Genomic DNA, 21,852 nt, shown 5'->3' on the forward strand with positions numbered 1-21,852 from the left:
ATCTCTTGAGGTCAAGGAGCTCGCTTTGCACTGACAGGGCTCTAGGAATGGTTGGTGTTTTTATGAGATTACACTCCACGAATGTTATCTTCTGACTCAGAATTGGGTGGTGTAAACAAGGGACGCACCCCATCGGTATCACCTGGTGAGGGATACAATTAGGTAGAGCCACCCATTGCATGAAGCTTCAGCGTGCCCTGGGAATAAAGTCTGTTCCTCACTGGTCCTGAGCACCAGTGATTCCCACTTATTAATGTGCACAAGGATCACCTTTGTCTATATCCAAGAGGGAAAAATAACACAAGGGTTAGTGCTATGGAAACAAAAAGTTGTTCTGGTGGAAAAAAAAGTTGTTTCTTTCGGTGGAAAGTTAAATTGGTAAAACCCCATCAAGGGAGAATTTCCAGTTCAAATACCATGGCAATCGTTAAAAAAAGAAAAAAAAAGAAAAAAAAAAAGAAAACAAGTAGTGAAGAATATAGTGGAAGCAAATACGAATGAATGAGGAAGGCAAAGGGAGAGGGTCTGAATGAGGAAGGCAAAGGGAGAGGGTCTCAAGGTGGTTTGGCATTGGGGCTTCTGAGGGCAGAYTACAAATCAATAGTAMAAAGAGTCAGTGGAGCTGAGTCTCACAAAAACGCTTAGGAAMGAATATTCAATATTCAGTAACAAATTTGATTTTTGTTGGAAGACAAAAATTCATTTCTTTTCCTCTGGTTTCAACACRACATCTTCTTCTTTCGTCTAAAAARGAAAAGTATTTCTATACTTGACATTTCTTATCCYACTCATTTGAGGGAACTTCATATTCAAGAGCTAGTCCAGATTTAAAGKTTCTGATGGTCTWCTATGATTTTTTTTCTTTTCTTATTGATTAAAAAAATTCAGRGTTTGCTCTTCTAGTGCAAAAATCTCCAGAAAATATGACATTTTTTAATTAGTCACAGGCACAACTTACATTGGTCAAGAATTTTAACCGTTACTTTTGGACTAACGCTTTTAAATTCTCAGAGATCATGTTGACAACTTTTACTGAACTSTTTTCAAAGAAGGGATTTTCTCATAGCATTAGCATTACTCTGAAAATCTTTTTTTCCTGGAAAATGTTAATCAACAATTTCAACAAACTCTAAAAAATAGTGAAATGTTCTTCTTGAGATTTTTCAAGGAAATGAGTTGTTTCCTGACCAACTGATCCAATTCCTTCTCTTTTCAAAGGAAGTTTACTTGAGCTAGACTTTGGCTATGATTCAATGCTGATTTTAAAAAGGAAAATGAGCTTTTAGGGCTATAGTATCACTGAGCATACATGTAAAAATATCACCTGGAGGGATTCCCATTCTCTCTCAAACTATCAAAATTGTTCAAACATAGTGAGATTTTTCTAAGCTGCTAAGAAGATACCGGATTCTTCCTTTTTTTGACTCCAGAGCCCTTTAGGTGCACTCATTTCCTGTTTTCTAGTATTTCCTTGTTGCTACATGGTCTAACCTCCTGCCATTTTTAGCATGGTCTTCTGGGGCAAACCAAGCTCAAGTGAATCTGTTTCTCTGAGTTTTCGTGTATCAACCACACTCCAGTAATTTTTTAACTCTTTGTTTCGTGGTTATTTAGTTTCCTACAAATTTTTCCAAAAAGATATTCAGTAGAGCAGGAGATGAGAGAAAACAAGTCTGATGTTTGAACATAACCATTACGAGTTTCARAGAATCCACATAGCCTTGAGAGACAGATCTGCAGGAAGTCAAATTYTGTTTGCTGTTCAGCAAACTACTTGGTTTCCAGGTGAAAGCTGAGATTCTTGTACAGCACTAAGAGGGACAGGCACAGACTATAGCAAGATGTACACTAATGTTGTAAGAGCTAAGATTACACTGCTCTGTAATCTGGCTCAAGGCCCCAGTGCAAAGCTCTCACCATTTTCTGAAAGTCTCCTGAGTGCTACAGTATGTTGGGAATCAGGCTTTTCCAGCAGCGTGGTTTATTCTCTGCATACATCCAGCCGCCTGGTTTATTCTCAGTCTATGCAGAATTCTTTGTTGTTATTTGTCCTTTTCTCCTCCTCCCCAGTTTTTTATCATCTGGTCTTCCTTTTATGGTGCCCACCTCAGAACGTGTGCATGCCTTGGTTTCTGTCTTTGGGTAAAGAGGAGAGACAAATAGAGGCAGGAATGGGTTTGTAACRTAAGAAATACATCTTCCAACTGACCTCACTAGATGATGTCCTTCAATGGGATCACCATTAGCAACATGCCTTTTCAAGACCCACACTGACTGCAGGCACTAGATTTACATCTCAGCAAGGGCTATATGAGATGCTCCCGTTTTTCAGGCAAAGTGCACCGTAATAAATTAGTCCTTGGCTTCTTGAGGGTTTTGTATCCAAGGGTGAGCTGACCTGGGTATCTCCAAATGATGATGCAGTCATAACACATTGTATCGGCTCTGTACTGCCTCGCAGATTATATGAACCTGTCACAGCAGAGGGATCATACTGCCCGAACCCAGGGCAATTGTCCWCAGCCTTATGTCACAGCTGCAGCTGGGCCTCGGTGGAGAGTGAACAGRGAGTGTAATGAGTGAAKGCACCAAGCCCTGGAGCATGACGTYAAGAATGACGGAGAGTTGCATCAAGAAGCTCGGTGTCTTTGACACCTCCTAATGTCCAAGGCCAATGTGTGCTAGCTGACAGCATAGGGCTGAGGATGCACACATGGATTCTTGCAGCTGGGAAGYTGATTCTTGTGCAGGGGAATCACCCAAAGGCGTGCAAACATCTCTCAGCCTTGGCTCTGTAGTGTTTCCCCTCTGCAGAGAGGCTGAGGTGAGAGCTGGCATGGGCCAGGTGAGGAAGACTGCCTTGCCTTGCCTTGAACATGGTGCACAGCTACAGGCATGCTTTTCTCTGCCTGCACTTGCCTGAGCTCCAGCAAGAGAGGTTTGGGCAACTGGCTGATTTCTGGGCAGTTCTGGTTTGTAGATCCAGGCCTGTGTTTGTCTGTGGTTGCCAGTAACTTGTCTTGATTGTAACCATGGTTGTTTGCCTGCCCCAATCTATTTGCCCTGGATGTGGCCAGTCTTGAAAATTGGATAAAGTCAGAGCACAAGGGAAGGCTTCTGTTTCTGTCTGCCTTTTATCTGTGTCCCAGCACATCCCTGCTGCTACACAAACCCTTCAGCCAACACTGTAGGCAGGAAAAGGGATTCCTGTTCCCAACAGTCTTGGGGGGTTCTGCTCTTCCTTTCACAGGGAAGAGCTGTTTTGAACACCCTATAAAATAAGAACTTTTTTTTTGCAAAAAAAGTATATTACTTCTGGGGCTCAAATATTGAGAACCAGACCAGAAATTAAATGTATGGGCATGTAATTAACCAAGTATTTTCGCTTCTCTCCCATCATGGCAGCAGAATTTTTTGATGATTACTCAGAGGGGCGAGAATGTGTCAACTGTGGGGCCATGTCCACCCCACTCTGGAGAAGAGATGGCACGGGGCACTACCTCTGCAATGCCTGTGGCCTCTACCACAAGATGAATGGCATCAACCGGCCCTTGTTCAAACCTCAGAGGAGACTGGTAAGTGAAGACCACACAGCGCACGTGGGGCAAAGCTGAGTGCAAGGTTGAGGTGAGAAGGGCTTGCCTAGGTAGAGGTGCTGCATGGTATTTCAGCTAGTATTCACCATTCCCATCTGCCCRGCTCTTTGCATGGCTCAGACCTGTCTGTGCTCATATCAGCAAAACCCATGCAAATGCCAAAAATGACACTGCTATTCTCAGTGCTGCCGCCAGCCACAGCCACCCAGCGCCCTCTTGTGAAAACTCCTTCACRGTTATGGACTGAGCTAGGCTACGTTGCTGCCAGTCAGTTAGCAGCTGAACCAAACTGGCTGGCCAGTTTGGGCCAGTGCTGCCCTTGGCTCAGAGGGGTCTGGGAGCTGGAGCTGCACACTTCCAACCTGCTCTGGAGGAGGACTGGTGCAGAGCAATGCTCCCACTGATTTCCTGGGCAGAGATCTCCTGAGTGTCCCTGRCAGAGGAAGCTGAATTCCTGCATAGCCTGCATTAATTTTGCAGAATATGATGTTGACCAGGAGCCATGTAGCACTGTCAGTGTTTGCACCCTAGCATCAAGGTCCTTGCCGTATTTCATTTACTGGTGTACCTGTTATCCCTGGGCACGTCTGTGTGGTCAGGAATTGTGCTTTAGGTACCAGAGCTAGTGATTTACAGCATGTAGCAATGCATCCTTTTAAATCTGCATAGCCATGCTATAAGGCTCCTTGGAAAACCCTTAAGAAATACAAGCATATGAGCTGTGAGGATCTGTACATGCACTCTTGTCCTTTAGCTGGGCTGTTGGTGATCTAGAAATCTTGGAAAAATTGCCAAATATCTGCTCTTTCTTCCAGACAGAATTTCTCCCCTCCCCCCCMMMAAAAAAAGAGGAGGACATGTCTAGGGATATATCGTAGATGGGTAGTTAAAGTAAAAATCTTTTGTCTTCCTAAATAAATACATTCAGTATAACAAATGAGATTAATCTGTCACTGRGTAACCCACTTCTATGAGCCTGAGATATGCCAGAGAGCTCTGCAAGCAGAGATCCTGTCCACTCATGATGGAGACTGCATGGTGCATTGCACTCCTGGTGAGGCTGTACAGGCACACCATGTGAGATGCCCCTGGGATAGTGGAGACATCTGCTCAAGACTGGCAAACAGGAGATAGGGCCTATGGAAAGTCAGGCCCACTTGAAGTATAAGTTGAAAGGCAAGAGGGAAATTTCCTTGCAATAAGGCAAGGAAAGAAAATGGCAGAGAAACGAGAAGAGAGACAAGAGGAGGAACATACTAAAGGAGGGACAGACCAACAGAAACTGTGTGCCAGGCTGGTCCTGGGAGGGGACCAGCGACCTGGAACAGAACTCCTTGGGCTTTGAGATGCTGGTGGTGGTAGCAGTGGAGAGTTGATGTATTTTCTTCCTCAATCTTTCTCACAGTCAGCTTCCCGCCGTGTTGGCCTCTCTTGTGCCAATTGCCACACAACGACAACTACACTCTGGCGCAGAAACGCGGAGGGAGAACCAGTCTGTAATGCCTGTGGACTCTACATGAAGCTCCATGGGGTAAAGCCTTTATTGACCTTACTCTTATGGGGAGGTTGAGCTGGTGCTTGGCTTTGCTGTACAATTTTTTGTGCTCTCCTGGAGTTGCTTCTCCTTCTGTCCCTTTGGGCCTTATTCCCCCCCAGCATTAAGTCATGGTCATGCTGCCAAGAAGTGATGTATGCAGGGCACTTCTCACGTACTGATTTGATACCCTAAAATCCAATAAAATTAGACTCAGATTCATCACTGCTAAATTCAGGCATTTCAATTAAATATCTGAGTCAGAAGCACAAAGGAGGGCTGAGCCCTTCCAAATGAGGCATCAGTTCCCAGCTAAGACTTGGCTGTAGTCTTGCCACTTTTCTGGCAAGGGTTCCCGGATAGTGCTCTTCCTGTTGGTGAGGGCATCGTGTCTGATATATCTAGAAGAGTCTTGCTGGAGTGAAGTACACATTTAAACATGTACACTAAGGCAAAAAGGGACTTTAAGAAGCAGCTTTGCAAATTCTCCAGTCCTTCTCTCACCACAATCAGTGGCAATGGGACCATCCTCCATGGCAGATAGAGATGTTCATCATCCTGGCAACTGCAGTAGCAATTCCCAGTTCTGCTTCTCGTTGTTATTCTGAGGGAATTTATTTATTTATTTATTTATTTATTAACATATCTATCTTCATGGCCTCAAGGATCTCTAGTGCTTCGGGGTAGATGGAGAAATATTTATGAGAGACAGGTCACAGCTGGAGGACAATGTGAATGAGGGAAAGCACTAACCCAACAAATTCCTTCTGGTAATCCCAGGATGCTTCTGACTACGAGAGTGACTAGCTGAGTAGAATCASTGGCTGAATGAGGTCTTCTCATGTAGACTTGGTCCCTTTCTAGAAAATATGCATTAGMCAGGAAGAAATTTTCTGCTTTTATACGAAAGTAAGTTAGATGAGCTGTTGTTCCCTTCTGACTTTAAAATTAGTTCTCCTAGATGACTTWTTAGACATACTGAAACCAACATCTTTTATATTTGGGTCCATAGGTTCCAAGGCCTTTAGCAATGAGAAAAGAAGGCATTCAAACAAGGAAGCGTAAGCCAAAGAAYCTTAACAAATCAAAGACACCAGCAGGTAAGTGTTGGACAAGAAAGTTTATTCTGCCTATCTGTGTGTATAAGCTTGCACGTGTGGCCATTTAAAATGAAATTTGGACTTGTGCCCTATGATCAGACACCCTACCACAAAATGGTCTGGTTCTTCAAAAAGTGAATAGCTTTGAATGCCTATCAACAGTAAGAAAGCCCTGTCCATTGTTTTTYGTTTGTTTGTTTGTACTGAAAACTCTTTGGGAAGAGCCTGGTTTACTACCTGCTTTCTCACAGGTGCATCCAGCAGTGAGAGTCTTACCCCAACTACCAGCTCTGCCAGTAGCAGCAGCAGTGCCACGACCACTGAGGAAATGCGCCCCATAAAAACGGAACCAGGGCTCTCATCTCATTACGGGCACCCCAGCCCAATTTCTCAGGTACAGAGGGGAGATACTGGAGATGTGACAAAGATGGGAACAGTAGTATGGTAGACATGGTGAGGAGAACATCCTCAAAACCTTCTACATGGGGAAAAGCTGCCACCTTTCAACCTAGGGTTCTAACAGTTCACTGTAGGAAAGCTATCCCCGGAGATGGAATGAAAGTATGTATTTTTGTCACCATGTGTTACAAGCACGATATGATTTTTTAATGACGTGCAGTAGCTCCAAATGAACGACAAGAGGTATCCATCTTGTTGAAAACATGGAAGTCCTTCTCACTGGGCAGCTATATAAGCCCTGTAACAAGAAAATGCTGGTTCCCTTTGTATAACTTGATTTGATTTGATCTGGGCAAGAGAATTTGGCAATATTACTCTACTTTCACTGCACTGGCTAGGCATGTGTTGGGTTATGTGTGAAATTCAGTGTGAAGAGAATAAACTCACAGAGCACAAATCTAACTGAGCTGAGCCCCTGCAAAGGTAAAGCAAGCCAGTAAGACAGGAGAGAGCTGCAGGGTAAAGTCATGTTCTCTGTATCATATCCACCACTAGATGYCTTGAGACCAGCTGCATTTCCTGCTAAACAAGACCCAGATCTGGAAGCTGATCTGTGCAGATGCCTGCAGTTTTAATAATTGTGCCTCAGTTAAGGATCCCCGTATCACAGTAAGATTAAGAAACAGTAGTATATGATAGCTTGTCTCCTCTTGGATTCAAGAACTCCAGTGTTTAAATAGCATACCTCATGATGAAGAGAACAATATCCCCCACAGGCAGTAACAGGAAAGAGCAGGAGAGCAGGATGAAGAACAAGAAGGAAAGAGTCTGTCTGAAGTATCATACATAAACTGTAATTTGGAGCTCTGTACCAARTTCTCAGCCAGGTGCACCGTTCTCTTGTTACTAGAAAAGCATTACTCCCACTTACAGGAATTGCAAGGTTCTCTATTTTTTCAAAGCTTTGTTTATAGGATCTTCCTTTTTCCATAGGCATTCTCGGTCTCTGCTATGTCTGGACATGGATCTTCTATTCACCCTGCGATTTCAGCCCTGAAGCTTTCCCCTCAGGCTTACCAGTCAGCCATCAGCCAGTCTCCACAGACTAGCTCCAAACAGGACTCCTGGAACAGCCTGGTCTTAGCTGAAAACCATGGGGACATCATAACTGCATAAGCTGGTCTTCCACCCATGGACTTTGGGCTGATCTGCTTGAGAGACAAAGAAGATGCCATGTAATAATCAAGTCAATGTTGTTGCCTGCCTCCCCTGCTCTCCTGACTTCCCTCCTCTTGTGAGATGTTCCAGGAAAGAGGTAAAGAGGACTTCTTGGAGGTGTAGGAGAGCTCTTACAAAACAGAGAAGACTCAAATCTCAAAGTAGCTAATGGATTTGAAAGTTTTTCCCCTTTAAAGAAATATCTCTTTATCTGACTGTCACTGCCTCTAATGAAATAGCCAGAAGAAAAGATAGACACAGTTGTTGGGTTTCATTTATTTGAAAACATTGACGATCCAGATGATGGTGGCACAAAGACACTTTTTTTCTTCTTTCACCATCCATTAGTTTCCTGACCAGAAGAAAACACCATCATCTCCTCATCATCCAAAATCAGTGATCCGCCACTGAATGGAGCCAGTAGAGTTTCTTGCACAGACTTTACTAGATGTGCTATGGTGGATTCAATGGAGTTGATATGACAAACTAGGGCAAGAAAGAAAGAGAAGCCCCCACAAAACCCCCCAGAACTCTCAGCTCACACACCTAGAGTGTGTCTTCATTTTCTTAAATGGTTTCAAAACCATAATGAATGCCTGTATTTAATAATAACTCTTTTCCTATTTATCATTRCAAAACCATTGGATTGTGTTTCCAAAAGGTTGTTGGCTGAGCCTGGAGAAGGTCTGTCTGTCTGAAATCAGGAGGGGATTTTGGAAGGAAAAACCTTCTGGAAACAGGTAGAAAAACATTGGTTATCAAATCCTGAAGAAAATTGTTTGGCTGTTCCCTTAGGGATACCTACAAGCCAGGCCTTCCCTTAGGGATAGCTACAAGCCGGGCCTGGAGATTACTCTAGAGCACAGCAAGTGAAAGTTGCTCTTCTAATGCTGCTGTGCTGTTGCTTTAGAGACATTTATTTTAATTATTTTTTCACTCTTTTCTGTTGTTTTTGCTGCCATTGATGAAATCTGATTGCCATTTATTTGYGGGTATACTATGAGTGCCTTCTTTACTCTCAATAGCTGGGCCATGACCATCTCCAATGTCTAACCCTTAAGGATTTCACTTTCTGCAACAAACAACAGGATTCTTCATCTTTGGGATCTTCAGCTCTCTAAYGGAGGCAAGCAAGGGCCATTTTCTTTATGAAGCATTTGCATAGACTTGCTTGCCTACAAAAGAAGCATAACTCCTTTATGCATGAGTATTAAACAAGAGACTGGTGTTCACACTTGCTCCTAAGGCTCTCAGCAACCACAGAATCCTAGAAAWTTGAGCTGGAAGGGATGCTGAGAGGTCGCTGGCTTATTCCCTTGTACTAAAGGGATAAATTCTACCTAAGCTATCCCTAGCTGCTATTTGTCTAGCATGTGCTTAACAGACTCCAGTAATGCAGATGACACAGCCCCCTGTGCAATCTTTCTCAATGCTTCTCTAGATGCTTGCCAGGATGTTCTCATCAACATCTCCAAGGAAGGCCAGGCCTGCCTGTCTAGGCAGAGATTTTTTGGGAGACTTTTCATCCTGTATGCTTCTCCATTCTTCTTTCTGTCCACTCCCAGACTCTCTGATCCTTCCTCTTACTTTCCCAGTTCTTCTCTTCCCTATTTGCACTCAGAACTTGAGTATGGAACCACAAAGTGAAAATCTAGAAGAGGAATTGTGCACCCCCTGAAATGTGCTGAAGTATGTAAAGTCCTCCGTCTCTTGCTATTGAACATTTCCAGAAAACGGGTTACCAATGAAATACCAAGGTACATGGCTTGGGGAGGAGGAAAGCCACGCACATGACTGACGCAAAAGAATGGCATTGTATTACCTTTGAGCTTTCCTTTTTTCCCTGGTGGTAGAGATKTTTTTTTTAAGGGGAAGCATGCAACTGGAGTGGTCTTGAGAGGGACTATGGGGAGTAGAGACACAGTAGAGGCTTGGACCCCTCCACATTATCTCTGCTTTGAGTAGTAACTTAGATTCACAGAGTTTTGGAGGGGTAACAATGTCTCTGTGCTTCTCAGAAAAGAGCATGGCAGTGATGCCATRGGGCTTGCAGGACAGTGGTATTAACACCTTTAGGGTCTTCTGGTGGGCTTCTCTGCAGGAAGCATTGTCCTGACATTTACAAGGAGTGATGTTCACTGGYGCATGGGAATGAAGCCCAAGATCTGGGAGGCTTTTCAATCTGTCACTGCTAAGGTGCCYACAGAGTTTATGCTCTGTCTTGCTGAGACTAAGGCAGAATCTACCCTCATGAGTGTGCTTATTACAGATAAGGAAGAGGTAGTCAATGAAACATGAATAAAATGTTATAATGAAATTCTGTGAGGCTGCTGAGGCCTGATAGGCCATTGAGAAGAAGTCAGGATATGACTCAACATTCTGTTGACTTGTGTGAGCCTTGTATCAGGCCCCTGGAGATTTAATTAAGAGTAAGGATAAAGGGAAGATAATGAAAAAAGACTCCATTCAGAAAAGTTACAAGTTCAAACATACAGGAAGAAATAGCATGAAGAATATGAATTTGAGGTGAAGACATAAAGACATTTCTCCCCAAGCACACAGGTCTTTAGTCAGCCTCCTTCTTTAACTATAGTCCTTAGTATCTGGCAGCTGAGCTCTCTTGGGATCTGGCTGTGAATTCCTGTTCATGATAGGATGTCCACCCAGATGCCACTTGACACATGCCCACATTTTGGGACACCTGAATCCATTGTGGGCAATCTGAGAGGGAGGGAAGCAGATGGCCTTTTGGAGAGRAGCTAAGATCCAGACCAAACACATGTAGCATTTCTCTTTCCATGCTGATGGTCCCAGGTGCTCTGTCTACCTTGCCCTATTACTGTGCTCCTCCTACTGCCCTCAAAGCCAATGCCTTGGCAGAAATTCTTTATTGCCCTTAATACATACTCTGAGGTGTCATAAAGGAATCTTTTTGAAATGTGAGAGRGAAAATCCCCCACAAGACATCAGCCTGGCTCATGCCCCCTCAGGTTATCTAGACAACCATGGCAGAGCTATATTAACTGGTTCTTGGCCTTCCTTAAAGACATGGTTCTTATAAAACAATGAGCAGCATTTACAAGGACCCTGATAACAAGACAGATACCTACTTTGAAAAGATGGGTCTCTGGAGCTGAGGACAGTTTGGTTCTCCTGAATGGTAGAAACGAGCTCTTTTGTCCCTCSTTTTCCACTACATACAGCAGAAGTTCAGATTCTCCTGGTTTTGTCTTTCTTTTGATTCACCCAAAACTGTTGCAGAGCTATTGCTGATCCAGAACCTTTGGCTACACTCTGGCCAATATTGCTATTAAGATGGTGACTGACCTCAGATGGAGTACCATTGTGCTAAGTGCTTGCACAAACTGTGCAACACTTTGGTTACAAACACACTGTGGTTAGATGGGTCCTSTCCTAGGGAACTTGTAGTCACAGCATTAAAGAATAATTTAAGTCAGAAGAGACTAGATCAGGTTGTTCAGAGACTGATCAGTCAAGTTTTGAATATTTCCAAGGATGGAAAACCCACAACCTCTCCAAGTTTCAGTTCCAGTGTTTGACCACCCTCATRTTAGGTGGTCCTGCCATTATTTTCCAGATAAATGTTAGACACTAGGAAAAGACAAAACTATTGAGAAATTAATTACTCAGGCTGAGGAGTCCCAAGTAACGAGTCTTTACTGCAGAAGGCTGAACATTGGCTGCAAACCCAGGAGTCGCACAGAGCCCCTTCAGTAGGTAGGAGCTGGAATGGCCAACACAGGATGAGAAATACTGSAAGTGACAGATCTGGGGTTACTCACAGGACATACTATAAAGTGAGGGGATGGGAGTGCTACCATTTTCAGTGGATTCAGCTCATTCYAGCAAGATGGCCACCTTACAAAATTTGGGGTTACATCCGAGCACTGTTTTCCTTCAAATGATGAGGGAGTTTCAGAACCTGAGGCTTTATTCATGTATTTAGATGCAATTATTTAAGACTCTTCAGGGCAATATTATTATTGCTGTTGTTGCTATTATTACTGTAGTAATTTATTCCACTGCATCGTGGCTGGAGGTCCTAGTGACTGGGCCAGGTCCTACATAAATACAGAACTGAAAATCAYGCCTGCCCTGAGGAGTAAGAGGGAAGGGCCCAGTCCTGCATAACACTTAAGCCCATATATAAATGTCCYCGAGAGAACCGTTCCCTTAGAGGTCACCATTAATCACAGATGTAAATGTTGGTACCTAACGATTTTCAGTATAAGGTTTGATTGTGCAAACAGTCGAATCAGACCTTTGCTACAGACCAGTGGTCACCAGTGTGAGATAGACAGGTAAGAATCAGGATGGGGAGCCAGAAAGGTAGAAAGATCATTAACCATTTCTAAATTTCTTTCCTCTTCACAAAAGTGCAATATCCTGAATTGCTTCAGTTCTTATTTATATAAATTGAACAGAAGAGTTCCATATTTCACTTGCAATCTTGTGGGCTGATTGGAYCCTCTCCAGTCAGGAGGAGCTCAGGAATATTGTAAGGGAGCTTTAATACCGATCAACATTTCTTAATACAACTCTGAAGCTGTGACTATGTCAGGAGTGGTGTTTTGTTTTGCTTTTTTTTTCATGTATAAAGTTTGAAGCTTCCCAGGTCAGCTGGGAAGGTCCCACAAAAGCAGACACTTATTTGTAACGGGGAGGGCAAAACCAACCAACCAACTGAACAAGCTGTAATTATTTAAAGATGTAAAAAAATATATATTATGAAGTAGTATGGCTACCAATCCACATAACTTCTACACCTTTAGAACTAATGGAAATAAAACAACGATAATAAAACTGAATGGCTTCTGCCTGACTGATTGACCTGGTGGGCTTCTTGGGGTGGGTTAATGGTAAATTAACACATATTCAGCGCATCCAGAGAAGGGATGGTTCTTTTAATCCACAGAGGAAAAAGAAGTGCCCAGTATGTTTCCATGCAGCAGGTAATTCTACTAATGCAGAAGAAAGAGGAAAGGCTCCTCAGGATACCTTAATAACAGTGCATCTTATCTTTTTTGCAATTCTTACTAACACAATTTTGCTTAATGCACTGCTGATGTTGCCTAATTGCTTCCAGCTGAACTCCAAGATGCCACCCCTGAGCCAAAAACCACATTGCCAGCAAGGGCCGCACCAAGCCGCTTCTGTTATTGCAGAAGCACAACACTGGTACAAACACCCWCATTTCCCCTCTGGTGCTCAGCTTCCTTCCCAGTTCAGCCAGTCCCTGAGCCCTGGTGCGACTAGGGGCMTGCTGAGGGGGTGCGACAGGCAGTTGAAACCCTCACCATTGCCCCCATGGCAGCCAGTCAAGCAGCTCTGCTGCTGCTGTGGTGGTGGTGGGGGTCCTCCATCCCCTGTAAGATCAGGTGGATGAAGATTTTGGGTGTAGTGTGTGGTATGACAGGGTTGGGTATTGGAGGTATGGGTGGGTTAGGCAGGGTGGTGCGAGAATGGGGAGCTGGCAATGSGGAGGGTTTTGGCAGAGGGCTCGGGAACAGAGATGGGGTAGAGGAAAGACTCTGAAGCCCAAGGGGAAAGACTGAGCTGCCTCCTCCCCAGCTGCGTGCACGGAAAGGGGGGTGGACTGGGGCCGGCTGCAGGGTTTGGGGGCTCGGGAGTTGCATTACGGGCGATACGAGGCAGCTGCGCGACCCGCTTCCCCCGTGCCCCGGTGCGGGCAATGAGGAGGAGGAGGAGGAGGAGGAGGTGCAAGGAAGCAGCGCGGCGCTCGATTGCTTTGGAGAGCTGCAACTCGGCGCTCGACTGAGGGGGCCTGGGAAATGGATACAATTTGGGGCTGGGGAGGGGGAGAAAATCTAATTCGGGGCGAAGAAGGGAGGCGTGATAGTGGTGGGGGCGTGCTGGAAGCGGCCTGATACCCCTCYCTGCAAGGTCTCGCSCGGTGAGCGTCGGCAGCGGGTCCTGCAGAGCCCCTCGGTAGGTAACGGCAGGGATTTGGAGCAGGCTGGGAAGAAATTTTTTTTTTTATTTATTTTTATTTATTTATTGCTTTTTGTTTTTTTAGGGCGCTTCTTCCCTTGGGGAGGGAGGGAGGGGAGTTGGTGTCAATAGGGGCAGGCTGGGAGAACAGAGCTGCCCAATTGCACGTGGAGGGTCGGGGCTGCGGGTTCAAATCCTTGGGGAGAATTTTGTGGCTTATGCTTGAGCAGGGGGGTTGGACTAGGTGATCTCCAGAGGTCCCTTCCAACCTCAATCCTCCTGTGATTCTTCTATGAATGGAAATTGCTGGTTGTTTARATGTCTCTACTGAGCTGAAAGCTTCAGTGAACAAGGATGTCTCCTTGTTGTGGCCAAGGGCAGCTTGSAGAGATGGGGCAGCGCAGCAGCACATAGCCCTGAAAGCTCAAGTTTCACAGCTGCTCTGCACTGAAGGCAGCCTGGGCCGTTCCTGGGCTGCTTCCTCTTTTCTCTGTTATTTCTTTTGCAGGAGTGTTTCTGTAGCAATTCGGGGCTTGTACTTGTACTGAGCTCTGTTGGGCCTGAAGGTCAGTGCTGGTCTGTGGGATTAATCTTCTGGTGGAATTGTCACTGTGRGGTGAAAAACCATGCTGTTTGCACTCTGGATGGCGCTGTCTTGCGTACCTAGTCCTCGCAGATGTCTCAAAAGAAATGCAAGTAACGTGTCTGGGATTTTGTGCTAGAAATAATACCTTCATGCTGGTATAACTTMTGTGTGTGAGCTAAAGGATGCTATGGGATGGTGCTGCTTTGTCTGCCATTCTTGCTGGAGTCTGGTGACCTTGGATGTTGCTGGCAGAGCATACAAATACTCTCTAATCTGCCCTATGCTGTTAGAGTTGGTGGGACAGTAGCAAGAAGCTGCTAAAGCGAGCAGGATGAGCTAATCCAATGCTGATCATGGAGCAATGCTTTTCTTGGTAGTGTGGAAGAAGATGGTTGACTGTGGCTTGAGTTGGTTCAGGTCTAGTAACATCTGTGTAAGGTTCTGTTCTGCCTTTATGCTGGGACATTAAGGCTGTGAATGATAAATGGCTGGAGTCCTGTGAGYTCTTGTTTCTARTGAGGARAGATTCTGAAYAGTCTAACTGAAGSTCTTYTSTGATTACTGSAGAAATTCTGATCAGAAATGACTCCTGGAGGGCYCCMRGCCAAATTYYTGCTTGAAGCAAGATGRAATTTAACATTAGAGCAGATTGCTYAGGGCTTTGTTCAGTCTCACAAATATCTGAAAAAAATAAAGATTCCCCTATTGCCCTGGGCCTCAAAGGAGCCTGTCTRTCTTCCTGGACTTTGCCACAGAGGTTGAAGGGAAGTGACATGAAAGGACTGTTCTGAGCCTTTTATGTGGACATGAGCTCAGCCTCCGACTGGCTTTGTAGCTCTGAGCTGCAATGTCCCTTCAGCTTTAGGGTACCAAGTGTGAGAAGATCTGCCATTCTGTTGACGGCTGCCAGAGATGCCAGAGGGCCCGTCGGTGAAGAAGTTCCAGCTGCTGACCTCCCCTTTTGTGGGACAAGTAGTGACCAAGGTGGGGGGAAGCAGCCGGAAGATCAACGTAAATGAACTGAAAGCGCTGAGGCTCGAGGATTCTCGGGTGAGCTATAGAAGACAACCTTATCACTTTGTGGTAGGTCTGAGGGAAACCACTGTTGCCCTGCATCTGGATYGCAGGTGGTGTACAATCTGAGAGTGATACCAGGCTTGTACATAACGTGGGCCATAGGCTTTGTTTATAACCACAAAGTAGGGGCACGTGACCACAGAGGTGTGAATCCCCCTTTTTGGGGTACTGCTTTCTGCTGCAGTAGCTTTGACCCCAAACTTTGCACAGAAAGGCTGTGGCAGGTATGTGGTTGGGCAGATAGACACCCAGAATTATTTGGAGTTTTGATCAGTTGTGCTAATGCACTAGTTCTGTGTGCTTCAAGGGAAGAGGAGCTAGTGTTGTCAGCAGCTGCTTCTAGGAGATGSAGAGTTGGTTTCTTTTGTAGGTAGATGCTGGGAGCAGCAGCCTTGTCTTCCTCAGCTGTGAACTTGCACAGTTGCATCCCTTGTACCAGAGGGCAGGATTTCACCTGGCTAAGTTTAAAATATCTATGTAGTAGACATTTGTGGCTGAGATAGTCACACTGGGTTGTGTGTCTCCAGGAAAGAGCAGTTCTGCTGGGGGCTTGAATCACCTGACCTCCCTCAGGTGATGACTTGTACTTGACTGACCAAACACTGAAGTCTGAGTGCAGTTCATGTGTGGCTGCAGCCTCACCTCTGATTACATGATAGAGTTAGCTGGGGACACAGACATGACCTGCTCAAGAAGTCACTTGTGGCCAGCCTGTGGTTTTGAAGCCACCCTTGTGTTAGGTCACCTCAGCTGGAGACACTCCAGGACCCCATGAAGTGAGGAAGCAATGAGAGGCATTGATGACAGACTTGAAAAACCCTTCATCTCTTTTGTTGTGTCTCTTGGACCAGTTGGAAGTCTGTGAGTGGGCTTTGAACCAGAGTTGCATTTTAACACCTTGTGCCTCATCTTGGTGAGGAAGGAGTGCTTAGGATGTGACTGCAGCTTTGATGGGATTGACTCAGATCCTAGTGAATCCTTCTATGTTTAGGGTGGGATGATGTGCCCTCTGCCTAAAGGAGAGATTGAAGAAAACCTCTGGCTGTTCCTGTACAAGTAACTATTTTGATCCTCAGCACGTTCTACCTTTTTTCTCAGGTTCATGGGAAGAACTTGTTCCTGGCATTTGTGGCAGCTGGAGGTTTGCTAGGACCAACTGCAGAAGAGCTAGCATTACCAAGAGAGGCTTGTAGTGAGACAAGTTCTCCTGCTCAAGAGAGGCAAGAGCAGGTTTATGCTCTGCAGATAGGCCTCTCAGAAGAGGAGTTTCAGGAGGTACCACACTCCAGATCTGATGGCCCAGATGCAGGGGGCCCGGGCAATTGGCTGCGTGTCCATTTTGGCTTGTTTGGCAGCATTCGGGCAAATGAATTCTCAAGAGCAAACAAAGCCAATAAGAGAGGGGACTGGAAGGACCCTATACCCAGGTACTGGCCGAGTCCTCTTCTAGCAAACTTGATTTTCCTGCTTTCACCCTGGAGAGGCACTCTTCTGTTTGTTTCTTGAACTAAACTTATATATCAGGATGGTTTTGGCCTGTCCTTTTTCTCTAATAGTTCTTAAACCTGTGAAAACAAATGGACGTAAGATGCCATTGATGTGTACTAGCCTGGGGAAGAGAAGACTGAGGGGGGAATCTTATCAATGTGTGTAAGTATCTGAAGGGAGGGTGTCAGGAGGGCAGAGACAAACTTTTCAGTTGTCCCATGTGACAGGACAAGAGGCAATGGGCAGAAATTGAAGCACAGGAAGTTCCGTGTGAATGTGAGGAGGAATTTCTTCACTGGGGGAGTGACAGAGCACTGGAYGAGGTTGCCCAGGGAGGCTGTGGAGTCTCCTTCTTTGGAGATCTTCAAGGCCCGCCTGGATGCAACCCTGTCTAACATGCTSTAGGTGATCCTGCTGAGYGGGGAGGTTGGACTAGATGATCTCCAGAGGTCCCTTCCAACCTTTCTGATTCTATGAATAGGAGGATATGGGGTGTGATCAACCCCATATTAGATACTTAAGGTTTAAGCTCTGATCTCATGATAATTACTGCCATCTGCTTTCCATAGAGCTGGTGCCTTGGCACATATTCAGTGTCCTTCTCTGTGAGCTTACGTCATGTACAGGCTTTTCTGTCTTCTGTTGACTTTCCACTGCAYTCCTAAGCTGCTGTCCCTTTCTACACTCTTCTCTCCATTAAGTCTTTTTAGCCAGAGCAGAATATAACAAATGGTTTGGGGGTGTTTTTGGCTAAAGATTTTAACTTTTCTGCCTTTCCCAGGCTGATTCTGCACTTTGAGAGCGGGGGCTTCCTTGTTTTCTACAATTGCCGAATGCACTGGTGCTCTTCTCCAATGGCTGATCCTGCTTCTGACATCCTGTCTGTGGAGTTCCACCGTGGTCGGGCACTGGATGCCCTCAGGACAGCTAATCCTGTCTGCTACACCCTCTTAGATCAGAGATATTTTTCAGGGCTGGGTGAGTTCCAGGGCAGGGTGGCAGAACAACAAAGGGAGGAAGGTGAATGGAATGTCTGCAGACGCCAAGCAGTAAGTCTGAGCCTTTAACTCCTTAGCCTTATGGCAAAGTAAGCTCCTAGCTGGCTCATCTGAGAGAATATGTGGTCTTCTCACTGAAAACAAGCTTCACAAGCTGCAGTCATTGGCTTCAGATGCTTAAGCGCATCACGTCAGCCCAGTGAACTGTGTCGGTGTGGCTTGTCCGTGTGAAGGAAAGGAAAATCTTCTTGAATGGTGGTGGGAAGAGGTTGTAATTAGATCTATTTCCAGATTTAAGCCTGTTCCTTGTATGCGCCACCTCTGATACGGAGCACGGTATTGCTAGCTGTGTCTCTTTTAGGCGGAAGTCACAGTGATGGGGGCCACAAGGGTATATGTACTAAATTAAGCCTGGAAGGAGTTGCTCCCAGTTGGCCTCAAATGCTGATCACAGCATTTAACTGGTGTTAAACTCCTTTCTGTGTCATCTTGATAAGAAGTATTCTTACAGTCTCCTAATTTCTGACCCTTTCCAGGGAACATCATTAAGAATGAAATTTTGTACCTGGCAAAGATTCATCCGTTAACACAAGGCTCTCTGTTGGCACTCTCGGATTTGGAGCGTCTGCTTGACTATGCCATTCAGTTCAGCTCTGACTGGTTGCAGAGCAAGCTGCGTGGAAAAGGGTTGCACCCTCAGATCTATCAGAAGGAGCAGTGTCCCCTTGGGCATGCAGTGATGAAGGAAACCCTTGGACCCTTGTGTGGCTTCAAAAGACTGACTTGGTGGTGTCCTCAGTGCCAGCCTGCAATGCCCTCCGGGAGTGGGGAAGCTTCCCTAGTCACCAAGTGAGCGGCCTTTCTTATTCTTTCTCTTTTGGAGCATGTCCGGATGGTCTCTTAGTTGTGTTGAGAAGGACTTTGTGGTTTCTCAGGGGCTGTTAAGCCTGTTCCTTAGGAACGGTGAGTTGGCAGAGGTATGCGTTCCTCCCTAGASCTTACAGGAGTCTCCAAAGTACCTTGTACCTCTGGATGCAAGAAGGAAAGTGGTTGTACACTCCTACTTTTTGTTTGTTTGTCACAGTAACACAACTGCATAAATAGTTTAATTAGAGACCAAGATACCTCAGAACTATGTGCAGGTTGTGAACAGCAATTTGTTTTGTTATGAGAGCAAGCTTCTGGGCAAACCAGCTTGCCAGGTAGAAATGAGTCACAAGAAAACAGCCTGCTTTCTTGGGCTGTGACCGCCATATACCCACCTACTTCTGAATGGAGGCATTTGTATGATCACAGGGGCTATCAAACAGCTAATGGATCAAAATTTTCCTGTTTTCAGTTGGATGTTTATGGATGAGGCACCTCTGCTAACTGTGCCAGTGCCTTGCTGTGTTGACCTCAAGGACCTAGGATACCTGTGGAGCCCAGTTTTTTTTTCCTATGCTCTTTTGGCTTATGATGGTCTATGGAAACCTTAGGGTTTTGAGCAAGTGGCCTGTTTTGCTTTCAAGTTACCTTACAGATCATGAGCTTCATGCATTCCCTGTTCTAAACATGGTTAGACACCCACCACATTTGTCAGATTTGTGATCCTACTTGTTACTTACAGCTTTACCAAAGCCTCACAAGCATCCCTTAAGAGCCACTGTAAAAGCTAATTAATATTTTCTGTGACATCGAGGGATGGGATTTGTCACAAAAACACTGCTGCTGAGGACAGAGACTATGCAAGCATGTGGAAATGAGCTACACCAAGCACTGCTACAGTGATTTGTTTTCACCTCTTAGAAAGAGTTCCTGTAAGAGCTGAGAGTATGCTGATTCACAGCCCAGCACACTGGTGTTRGCTATAATTACAGAGGTGGGATTATCTGATATACTGAATTAAGATGAAGCTGTTCAGGAAGAGGGATATATTCCTTTCTGCTAACTCCACCAGGAATTACTGCATCTGCAGTAGTGTCAGTGGACAGGGGCACTGTAAATCACTGATTTACTGTGTCTCTCTAAAACTGAGCACCATCAGAAGAGACATACTGCAGTCATAAGGCTGAAGCAACCAATTCTGTTAATTCCAGTTTTTACTTTTCACTTGCAAGACAACAATCAGTCATTTAAAAATAATCCCAGATGCAGAACAGCAACAGCTTTTGCCTACCAAAGCTCCAGAGTTTTGTGCCTCCTTTTAGATGACTGTACCAGCAGCTTCTGTCAAATATAAGGAAGGAGGGAAGACTTTAACAGGACTAGATCTAAAGATGGACTGTAAATAAATTGGAGGTGCTGGAGTTCAGTACCCCTGTGGTCAGTCACTTTGGTGGTTGCAATGTATGTTCTTGGTGAATAATCCCCTAGATGGGGTACAGTGCCAAAAAAAAAAAAAATAATATTGTGTCTGAGTGTATATCCTGCAATGTGGCTTTCAGTTTGGGTCTGGGCCTGAGAGAGTCTTTATTAGAGAAATATGAGTTGTTAGCAGAAATGGGGGCTGGATGAGCTCAGACTGGAAATGAGGCATGATATGTTTAGTACCCCTTATGTATTTAGSAAAAGGGGTTTCCAGGGAGTGGCTGGAGGTGTCTGTGGGGCAGAGACGATTTAGTCAAATGTGAAGAGCTGGCTGTAGTAGCAGGGCAGCTGGATGAAGCCTCAGGTCTTGATCCAAAGCAGGGCCGACTGCTGGGCTGATCTTGCTGACTGGAATAGTGAGCTAAAAGGAGAAATGCCGGGAGGGAAAAGGATGGGAGATGACTTAATGAATAAATAAATAAAAAGCACAACCCACCTACCCACAGCTGAGGCTTGAAGGGGGCGTCTGGAGGAACTGGGCAGAAGTGTCAGGGTGGGGGGCGAAGTGACGGTTGGTGAGGGGGTGAAAGGGCGGTTGGTGTGTGTGTGGGGGTCGAAATGGCGGTTGGTGAGGGGTGAAAGGGCGGTTGGTGGCGGGGGGGGTCGCGAAATGGCGGTCGGGCGTCTCTGAGGCGTGTGGTGGGCTTGCGTGGAGAGGGGCAGGCAGCGAGTAGGGGCCGTACCAGAGGGAGGGTCGGTGTGGAGTGGAGGTGTCGGAGCCGCGGGGCGTGACAGGGCCGAGGTGCGGTGTGAGGCGGGCGGGGGGCGGCCGTGACACGCCGCGGCGGCGCCTCTTGCCTTCCACGTTCTGCGGCCCCTTTAAGAAAGCCGGCGCCTCGCGTGTTGTGGTGGGCGCCGTCGCCCAGTCAGCGGCCSGCCGGCAGCCGTCACACCAGCCCGTGCCGCCGCCCCATTGGCTGGCGTTCTTCTGGTGCGAGGTACGCGACCCAATAGGCGCCGCCGTCGGCCCACCGAGCCATGGGCTGAGCGCGCCGATTGGCGGAGCGGCGCGGGGGGGGTGGGGCAGGCTCTGGCCGCGGCACCACCTCACCGCCCCCCCCCCACGCACACACATTAATCCGGCGGGCGGCGGCGGGGAGCGGCGCGCGTGGCGGGGGTCGCGCGTGGCGGCGGCGGGAGCAGCGCGGCCCCATGGAGCTGCTGAAGAAATGGCTGGGCCACCCCGAGGACATCTACCACCTGCTGCGGTTCAAGATGGGCGGCTACCGCGCCGTGATGCCGCCGCTCGACACGGTGGGCGYCCGTGCTCCCCGCGCCTTCCACGCGCGCGCGCTGCTTTTTCTTTCATTTTCTTTATTTTTTGTTTATTTTTGCTTCCTCTCCGCGGGGAGATGCTGGGTGCCGCCGGGCTGCTGTCGCCACGCCCGGCTCGCCTGCGCGGGTGTCATCGCCGTGCGCGGGGATGCGCCGCGTGGGCTGCGCGTTTTGCGTGCAGCGCTCGGGCTCGGGGCATCGCGCGGGGCGGGGGACGGACACGCCGCGGTCCCGGCGCTGCGCGAGCGCCAGCCCGGTC

The 21,852-nt window shown here is 46.5% G+C and overlaps 2 protein-coding genes across 5 annotated transcripts in view; both read left to right on the forward strand.

Moving 5' to 3' along the window:
* Positions 1 to 11,198, forward strand: part of GATA4 (GATA binding protein 4) — a 29,716-nt gene extending 18,518 nt beyond the window's left edge. The window contains exons 2-6 of one of the 2 annotated variants that reach the window (XM_085306512.1): positions 3,406 to 3,575; positions 5,002 to 5,127; positions 6,143 to 6,230; positions 6,482 to 6,624; positions 7,623 to 11,198. In XM_085306512.1, coding sequence (XP_085162638.1) covers positions 3,406 to 3,575; positions 5,002 to 5,127; positions 6,143 to 6,230; positions 6,482 to 6,624; positions 7,623 to 7,805 — 710 coding nt within the window. In that variant the 3' untranslated portion in view covers positions 7,806 to 11,198. The remainder of the gene's footprint in view (positions 1 to 3,405; positions 3,576 to 5,001; positions 5,128 to 6,142; positions 6,231 to 6,481; positions 6,625 to 7,622) is intronic. The other variant, XM_085306513.1, reaches the window with a different exon arrangement.
* A 2,590-nt stretch (positions 11,199 to 13,788) lies between these two features.
* Positions 13,789 to 21,852, forward strand: part of FDFT1 (farnesyl-diphosphate farnesyltransferase 1) — a 22,801-nt gene continuing 14,737 nt past the window's right edge. Inside the window, exons 1-5 of one of the 3 annotated variants that reach the window (XM_085306517.1) lie at positions 13,789 to 13,817; positions 15,266 to 15,456; positions 16,582 to 16,910; positions 17,753 to 17,949; positions 18,506 to 19,390. In XM_085306517.1, the coding sequence (XP_085162643.1) occupies positions 15,319 to 15,456; positions 16,582 to 16,910; positions 17,753 to 17,949; positions 18,506 to 18,822 (981 nt within the window). In that variant the 5' untranslated portion in view covers positions 13,789 to 13,817; positions 15,266 to 15,318 and the 3' untranslated portion in view covers positions 18,823 to 19,390. Of the gene's footprint in view, positions 13,818 to 15,265; positions 15,457 to 16,581; positions 16,911 to 17,025; positions 17,134 to 17,752; positions 17,950 to 18,505; positions 19,391 to 21,852 lie in introns of those variants that run through there. The other 2 variants (XM_085306515.1, XM_085306516.1) reach the window with 2 other exon arrangements.

This window comes from Rhea americana, unplaced genomic scaffold (assembly GCF_003343005.1).
Source record: "Rhea americana isolate MKP2758 unplaced genomic scaffold, rheAme1 scaffold_240, whole genome shotgun sequence".
Taxonomy (NCBI): Eukaryota; Metazoa; Chordata; class Aves; order Rheiformes; family Rheidae; genus Rhea; species Rhea americana.